Source organism: Perna viridis, chromosome 11, assembly GCF_037379345.1.
Source record: "Perna viridis isolate PV_CMFRI_1.1 ecotype Kerala chromosome 11, ASM3737934v1, whole genome shotgun sequence".
Taxonomy (NCBI): Eukaryota; Metazoa; Mollusca; class Bivalvia; order Mytilida; family Mytilidae; genus Perna; species Perna viridis.
The window spans coordinates 12,998,855-13,008,222 of NC_142455.1; the positions used below are offsets into that span (position 1 = coordinate 12,998,855).

At 33.0% G+C, this 9,368-nt stretch overlaps 1 protein-coding gene across 1 annotated transcript; it reads left to right on the forward strand.

Annotated features, from left to right (window-relative positions):
- Positions 1-37: 37 nt before the first annotated feature.
- Positions 38-8,858, forward strand: LOC148603041 (elongation factor 1-beta-like). Its single transcript, XM_088553363.1, has 6 exons — positions 38-194; positions 3,630-3,755; positions 4,647-4,822; positions 5,767-5,892; positions 6,868-6,935; positions 8,727-8,858. The coding sequence occupies exons 1-6, from the start codon at positions 115-117 to the stop codon at positions 8,811-8,813; spliced, it is 663 nt and encodes a 220-aa protein (XP_088409489.1). The 5' UTR covers positions 38-114; the 3' UTR covers positions 8,814-8,858.
- The last annotated feature ends 510 nt before the right edge of the window (positions 8,859-9,368 follow it).

Consider the following 9,368-nt stretch of genomic DNA (forward strand, 5'->3'; position numbering starts at 1 on the left):
AAACTGTTTATTTTAATTTCTCTTAATTAATTTTTACGTGTATTTTCTAACTTCCGGTCTTTTTTCAACTGACAGGCACCGGCGACCACGTTGTGACAAAAGCTCCGATATAAAATGGGTTTTGGAGACTTAAAAGCTAAAGCTGGACAACAGGCCCTGAATGACTACCTTGCAGACAAAAGTTACATTGAAGGGTACACTTTTAAGATGACTCTTGGGATGTCTAAGTTATTTATAGAACTATACAGGACCCCCCTTCGACGTCACTTGCATTGAACTGTTGAACTTCAAAATGTTAAGTTTCATCATAATCTTTCGACAAATATGGCCTCAATTTCACCACTAATTTCCCTTTGACTACAGATATAATCACTAAGTTATAAAAAGTGATGAGGATAGCCTTGAAGTTGAAATGAGAACAGAACTCTTGTAGTCTTGAGAAATTTACTGGTTTTGACAGACCTTTTTTTTATTATTTTGTTTTGTTTTTGATCTATGTCTTCTTTTTACACAAATATATGTAATATTGAACGTTTTAATTTAATGTACCCTATTGGTACATATATGATTTCGATACAAGTCGTCTCGGCCACAGTATATTTTGTCAACACGTTTAAAAATATTGTCCTCTGTTTTAAATATTACACCAATTTGCATATATTAACTCATATACGTAAAATAAAGATGGATATAAAATAGAAAATGATTAAATAATTTTATGTTAAAATAAAAACAGTTATAGTAATAGATATTGAGGAGATTGATTATCACTAATTATCATTTATGTCTTTGATGAACATTAATAATTAATGAATTTTTATAAACTAATGAGGAAACACCAATTATATTAATGAAACAACACAGAAAACTTATGGAACAATAAATACCCAAGCTGATATCTAGATAAAAAAAAGGAGGCAAGATGAGAAGCTCTTTTCCTGTACCACAAGGATTTGCAATTGGTACTAGAGAATGGTACATGGTAAAAGAATACTCCTTTTGGAATTCACGAACAATTCCAAAATGTAGTGGAGGCTAAAAGAAAAAGACTACCCTGCTCTAAAAAATGCTAAAAAGAAGGGTAACAAGGCATACTTGGTAAGGGATTGACTCTTCATAAATGGATCAATCCACTCTAAGAACCCAATGATTTCAGCAATTAAAGAAAATGGAAATGGATACCGTGATGCACTACTATTGACTTTGCTGAAGGAACAAGATAGACCATACAAAAGACAAAGCAACAAAAGCAATGTATAAAGTACTTAAAATGGGAAGGAAATATGAAATAAATATAAAGCTACAAATAGATTTATTTAATAAAATGGTGAAACCAATTTTATTATATGGTTGCGAGATCTGGGGCTTTCGAAAAACCAATATTTTGGAAAAGGTTCGTCTAAACTTTTGTAAAATACTTTTAAACTTAAAAATGTCTACTCCAAATTATATGATATATGGTGAACCCAGTAGACTTCCGATTTAAATTGCATTAAAGTACGACTCATATCATATTGGACAAAACTTGTGGTCGGTAAGCATTCCTAAATTGTGAGAAGTCTTATCTAAATCATTGCAATACTTTCAAGTTTTCGAACTTGATGTCAACTAAAAAGTCACATCTACTTCTTAAACTTTGTAGTTAAATAAAAGATATCTAAGTTGGGACCAAGCATCATAAAAAGGAGCCCAACATGCTAATCCCTTTCATTATTCACCATAGCATTTCCTTGTGTGCTATACAACCAACATGTCTGACCACTGCAACATGCTCCACATAACATTACTTACAAAGATTTGCCTTTTGTATATCAGCGATTCCGTGTCAGACACTTTTTAACTCTTATAAAACTACTTTTTCATAAAAAAAAATGACAATGATAAATATATTACCAGGGTTTTAGCTGGGATTTTGGAGGCTTTAGTCACTTTTGCATTAAGCACGAATGATATATTATATAAGAAAACTTGTGTGTTACGTAATAAAATAAAATAGTTACTATTAGAAAAATAGATTTTTACATCATGACAAAGCTTAGATGCATTCAGTCTATTTAACTAAAGCTACTATTATGGTATGACCGTACACTCAACTAATAAGAGAAAATCCTCCTGTCTTTTGTGTAATAATTAAACAATTCAACCAATTAAATGTTGATTATTTAATTGAATACATATTGAAAACCATGGCCAAGATGGACTATGGCCAAAAAGTACTGTGGCCGAAACGTTCTACACGTATGGTGGAGATGACTACGAAGCATTTCAATTGATATGTTTCTTCTTTCGTTGGGGTCCTTAATTGGTTATAAAGCATTTTTGTACTTCGTGGGTCACTGTCAATCTATTAGCTAGAAATTCATTGTACATTGTATGAACTTTCCATGTAAATTTTTAAGCTGACTGCTACTGCAGTGTTAACTAACTTATTAACTGCCTAATTGCTTTATTTTAAGGACTGTATTATATTGCATGTTTCAATGTGATAATACAGTCAACTCCACTTAATCGCATATCGCTTTATTGCATATTTCGGTTATTAGCATAATTTTCTACTGCACAAAATCATTTCCTATTATTCTGTTAGGGAAAAAATTGCTTATTTGCATAGGCTTTCCAGGTGCATTTCGGTTTATTGCATAGAGAATTTTGCCTCATCCAGGTAAAGACAGGTTTTCCCAAATTCTATTTTAAGCCTTTGGGTCATAAATATGTCAGTCATATTTATTGTTGTAAAAACTAGACTAGCATCAGTCAGGTGTTAATGATGGATTAAAAACATAATGGACATAAAAGACAATTTAAATTATTTCTAATTACATTAAAATAAACAAGCACCTAGGTGAACAATGACTTCTGACGACATGCCAACCATCACCTTATGATGCGGCTTGGGGTATTTTTTGTTCCTATTTAAATTCTTCTGACTACAAATGATTATCAATGTAAATTTAATTTTCTTTCATGAGCTGAACAGTTTTTAGTCAGCTTGGGTTACTAGGCATAAATATCAACCGAAAATTAAAAGTCATTATTCATTCAGTACAATGTCTAATGAAATTCAACTACCCTAAGTGCCCCATACTATTCACACTTCATAGGAATATATCGAGGTCAATAACATGTATAATACACAACTATCAGTGTACAATGGTGATTGAACAGAGGAATAAAAACACACAGACCATTTCAAAAGCCCACAAACTGCAAACATTGATGAATATTACACTGAATTCTGGTTGAAATATGAAATAATTGATTTTCTTTCATAGAAAGGTCAGGAAATTACTTGACTATTTATAGATGAGAAACATTTGGTTTTACTTATAAATACACACAACGTAAAGAAGGTCAATAAACAAGACAAACACAATATATTTTATTATTTATTGATAAAAGAACAATACAATGAAAAGGTCTATAACAAATAAATACCAGATCAGAAATGTTGAACAGTGATATCCCTGGTTGATTCACAGTATCATCATCTTACCTGAACTCTCACTTCCGGTAAAATCGTAATTTCGGTTATAAGAATAGCCTGGTTGTTTGCATAATTTTTATTGGCAAATAGGCTATGCAATTAAGCGGAATCCACTGTATCTGAAACTTTTTGCCTTCTTTTTCAGATATGTACCATCACAAGCTGATGCTGTAGTCTTTGCAGCTCTTACAGGTGCCCCATCCAAAGATTTAGTCAATGCCCTCCGCTGGTACAACCAGATCAACTCATACAACCCGGGAGATAGATCAAAGTATGAAAATGTGTTGTTTTGTGTTTTTAAAAAAAGGAATGTAAAAATTGACGGTACATTTTTTAATTTTGGTTAACTGATGAAAATATCCTTACTCGGCAAAAATGAATGGCATGAACATGATGTACCTGTATTGTGCCCCTCATGTTGGTTTTTTATTAAAAGAAATACGGTTTTCATATAATTTTTATAGAAATGCTCGACCAAATTTGTCCATCTTGAACATAATGCTATGGACTATAAATAGTAGCTCAAGTGTGTATTTTACTAGATCAGACCTGGCAAAATCATTTTTCAACGTGCCAGACATTTGGTCGGGCAACCTTACAAAATTCTGCTGGATCAAACAATTATCTGCCGGACTGAAAAAAATCCAATTTAAATTTGCCTTGATTCAGATGCCATCTTTAAAGCGGAAGTTCCGGTTGAGGCATATCTAATAAAGAAAAACATACCAGACATCTGGTCCGGAAACCAAGCAAATTTTAACTGGACCGGCAGCTAAAAGTACCGGTCATGTCTGACGAATTTCGCCATGACTGCTAGATAATTTGCTTTTAAGTACAGTTTCAGGCCAAACTATTAAATGCTAATGGCCCATTCTTCGAAATTCTGACCTCTTTTGAATTGGAATTCATATGGATTAAGATAGATACCTCAGTTCCTTCAGTGTATTGCTTAGGTGAAAATGTAAATTTTAATGACCTCAGAAGTACAGTTCCATTGCTACAAATAGATGACTTTACCCAGTAGCACTAAAATAAGTGGAATTTTCTATTGTCCCCGACTATTCTTTTGGATCTGTCGTAGATGGGATCTGCAGCATTTTGGATATTCCAGTTTATACTGTAAATACTAAGATTAAAAGAAAGGGTAATGGATTTATTAAAGGTTTCCAGGCCAGAAGAAAGATGTCAACTCCTACGGTGGTAGTGCTCCCACTGCTGCATCCAATGGAGGAGACGATGATGATGATTTTGACCTTTTTGGTGATGATGATGATGATGAAGAGGCAGCAAAAATCAAAGAACAAAGATTAAAGGATTATGCTGAAAGGAAAGCTAAAAGTATGATATTATGCAGTTATCATCCTTATTTTAGAGTATTCTGAGGGTTGTCTACCATATAAAGTGAAGTTACACAGGGGCTTTCCCATGTGAAACGAAAAATTTAGAGAAGTCAGTTGGTTTCACTTCCAGTAAGGGTTGTAAATAGTATATTACAAGTATTTAAAATATTTTGTTTGAAAGGATACATTTCTTTTTGTAATTAACTAATCAGATTTCAGCTGTAGTTACTTAATTATATAAGAAATGAGAAGTTCACAAGGGATTTCCTCACAATTTGCAGACCTTACCATGGTACCTTCCAATTAGTGGTTGAATATGCTAACGTAACCTGAGTTTTTTTTTATCTTCAAATAAGTGATATTGATATGTATTATTCATTTACATACTTACGATTTTGCTCATATCAGTTGAAAAGTGTTCGTTGACCTTTGAATTAATGCCAACCAGCTGATGAACTTCTCTGGTTAACTGGACAATTGATTGACATAAAAACTTTCTGTCGGACACATTTTAAATTCATGGAATGATTTTGAAATTTACATACATTCTTCCTGTAGGTATGTTGTATGTTGTGATCCATTTTTTGGACAATTTGACAACAGCTTCTATTTACTGAGGACTTTGTTTTTTTTCCTTATGTCGTGACTGAAAGCGTGGGTATCACAATACAGCCATCACTCTGTAAATGCAATCAACAGATGGTTGTCAGTTTAATCAGCTTAGTCAATCTAAGGCAGTTAATATAGAAAGTATCATTTAATCAAAGGAAGACACAACTCTGAACCCTGAAGGCTGACCATTATCGTTTGCACTATAAGATTTTTTACCACCACTTTACAGGAATGATAATTAACTATACTGTAGACTGGAAGAAACATTTCATCTGAAGTATTGAAAATGTCTTGCTTATTTTAATATGTTATTGTTTATTTAACTTTCAGAACCAGCCCTTATTGCAAAAAGTAATATCATCTTAGATGTAAAACCTTGGGATGATGAAACAGACATGAAAGAAATGGAAAGATTAGTGAGAACAATTGCCACAGATGGTTTACTTTGGGGCTCATGTAAGTACTCAGACGATATACATGTATATTAAGATGATATTTCCCCAAACACAGCATGTAAGTGATAGAGTTACAACTAATAGGCTTCTAGTCTGAATAAAGTGTAGGTGGCATGCTTACCTTGTGTATCCGCAAGCTGCCACTTCTGGGAGCTACTCGGCTAGTACATTAAAAATTTGACTTGCCATGTCAAACTAGTAAAAAGTAGGTTTTTTTTGTTTGATTAAACATTCTTGTCCGGAAATGAATGAAACTACTCAGGGGTCAAGATTAACTTTTTGAGGCCGGTAGCCACCCGGGCTACTAAACTATAAAATCAATTAGCCCAGAAAAAAAGTTGGTGATTTGTTGTCACACACACATTCACTCTTTCACTCCATAGCCTTCCTATTTATATGCATCGTGGAACACCCTAAAATGTGCAGGTGAAGTTAAAAATGTGCTTCGAGAAATATATCTCTTTCAATGGTAAAAAATTATGCAACCAGTTCATATAATTTCAAAACTTTAATACATGAAACAGTAGACTGTTTGAATAGTCTAGAGATCAATTTTGTTCAGATTATGAACGAATTAATCTCTAGACTATTCAAACAGTCCTACAAAAAAACAGAAATAAAATTCCACATTTTACGGAATACCGGATGCGGAAATTAATAAGCATTTCTAGATAAGAAACCAACATCAGTTATGAAGGATTTCCGTATTACTAGAACTGGTTACCGATTAAATTTAACTAGGGACGCTGTATTTCTGATTAAATGGTAACCTGTTAAAACTCTGACCACAACTTTTGTTCACAATAATTATTTTTTTGCAATTCGCCAGTTGGGCTACTAAAGTAGGACCTCAGCTACGCTTCAACCAGATGACCCTTAACATCATGAATTATTTGCTAATTAAATTGTTGACGTTCTGCATGTTTTTATCTGGTTCTATTTGTGTAGTTAAATAACAGATTTATTTTCTTTGCAGCTAAATTAGTGCCTGTTGGATACGGAATTAAAAAATTACAGATTGCATGCGTTGTAGAAGACGACAAAGTAAGAATTAATTGTTCAAACATGCCAAATACCTAGAACTATCTTTAAATGAAAAAAAAATGTGACATTTTCATAGGATGGATCTGAAAAGGATGATCTCATGTTAAAAGTACAGTCATTGTATGTCATACTATTCAATAGCATTACCTATTGTATCGGTATAATCAGAAGTTTAGGGTAATATCTGTCAGTAATGTTATAAAGATTTGTTGGGTTGGTGGTAGGGGTGTAACGATTCCACTCCGCCACGATTCAATACATATGAGGATTCTTGGCTGATGATATGATCTGCCGTGATTCAATACATATCACGATTCTTATCACGATTTTAGCAGACATATCTTGTTAGTGTTGTTTCATTTACATTTCAACAAATTATGAAAAAAATTATACATTGTCACATCCATAATGACTAGCCTTATCCCATACACTTTAAGCAAATCTTAAGTGCTCAAAACAACAGATAAATCTTTTTGTAATTGAGAAACAAAGCTGTCAATACTCTGTTTTTGACCTCTGGTTAAGCCAAATGAGGAATCTGATTGGATTTGTTAAAACGGTCCTGGGATTGATTTCCACAACTTAAAAGATTTGTAATGCTCCAGTAGATCTTCACCCCTTTAGTTGATGGACTAGAGCAAGAACTTCAAGGAGTGGATTTTACTCATTTTCCATGCTCCCTGTTTTTAGTATAGTCCGAGTTGCTCATTCATTTTTGTGACATTGTATGTACTATTTTGGTTGTGTTCTTTGTTGTGTTTGTTTTCCATGTCTTGTCTTTGTCCCTGGATTACATTCTTTTGACTTCAACTAGAATCTTGGTTCGCTTTCACAGACACACTGTAACTTGAAAACAGGAGTCGCTGTATTGTAAGGGTAAACTTCAGCATAACATATGATATGTGCAATCTAATTAAATTGTTCCATTCAGTCACTGCATTCAGGATCTAACAACACTCCATTGTACTTTCTGTTCAGATGACCTTTCTGATCAGCCAATCAGATTTCATCTTTCATGATTTTAAAAGCATTATTCAAAGGGAAAATCACAATAACTCTGGAAAGGTCATCTGAACAAAAAGTAGAATGGAATGTTGTTAGATCTTGCTTGCAAAAACTGAAGTGACTGGATGGAACAATTGATAGTTCCAAAATTAATTGAATTGATGATATGTGATATAAAGTACGTCCGTCATGGGGACAGTTGTATCATGTGCTCATGGCACAGCTATTTATTATGAAATGTTATGGGAATATTAGGCTTCATATGTAGATTAGCATGAAGAAAGAAAATTATTATCTGATGCTGGCAAATAAAAATAATCCAACTAAAGGATTTTTTCATGTAAGAACTTGGGTTTTCTGCTACCTACCTAACTCTTCTTAATACACTGCTCTTTTAATTTTGATGGAAATTTATAGGAAGAGTAGGTATCATATGAAGATGTGGATGAATGAAAAGGAAGTATCAATCCAATACAAGGGGAGATAATCAATCTTTAATGTTTAACATGAATTAAATCCAATTTAAATTTTTTATGCGTGCTTTCACAGTATTTTAGTTAATCATGGATACTGTACAACAAAACAAAAACCTACTCAAGACCAAACATACATAAATCACTCCAATAAGTGCAAAAATAAAGATCAAAGTTGTTCTTTCAGAGAAAATGTAGCAATATTGACACTTGCATGTTAAAAAATGGTATGTCATTTCTTTCTTTTTTTTTTGTTTTTTTGTTTTGTTTTTTTTTTTTTTTTAAATTTTCACATATTTTTCTCTTATTTTAGGTTGGAACAGATTTCTTGGAAGAAGAAATCACAGCTTTTGAAGACTTTGTACAATCTGTTGACGTTGCTGCCTTCCAAAAGATCTAACTGTTTGAATGACTATAAATAAAAAAATAGAAAATATAAAAAAAATGTTCGCATTCTTCCAAGAGGTTTACCTACTAACCAAGGTAGTTTCTTGGAAATAGGATGCTTCATGTGGGGGAGGTTGTTGGTTCTATCACCAGCTGAGTCGCATTGAACACTTTAAAATTGGTAATCACTACTTTTACACCAAATGTAGTATATAGGAGAATTGAGTAACAACTGGTTGACTTTTAGTTTATAGAATAATGTGTCTACAGTGGGATGACATGATTATTTGGGCTAGCACAATGAAATCTGGCTCAGCATGTCAAACTTGAACAAAGCAAGGTATTTGTGTTTGAACATATGTTCTCAGCGTGATATACAAGAAATATTTACCATAGGACGTGAAACCATAATTAAATGGTCAATCATTGGAGACTACACGGTATTTACATGTTCAGCAAACACACAGAAAAAAGGTTTTACACTACAATCAAGCAAAATATAACTTCTCTTTTCTTCACAGTTCAGTCGTTCATGTCCTCCACTGATTCCACGAATGTAGAAACAAGA

Bases quoted from the DNA above. Each gene is read 5' to 3' on its own strand.
- LOC148603041 (XM_088553363.1), top strand. From the start codon at position 115: ATGGGTTTTGGAGACTTAAAAGCTAAAGCTGGACAACAGGCCCTGAAT. The intron at 195-3,629 runs GTACACTTTTAA...CTTCTTTTTCAG, and splicing joins GACAAAAGTTACATTGAAGG to ATATGTACCATCACAAGCTG. The intron at 4,823-5,766 runs GTATGATATTAT...TTTAACTTTCAG, and splicing joins TGCTGAAAGGAAAGCTAAAA to AACCAGCCCTTATTGCAAAA.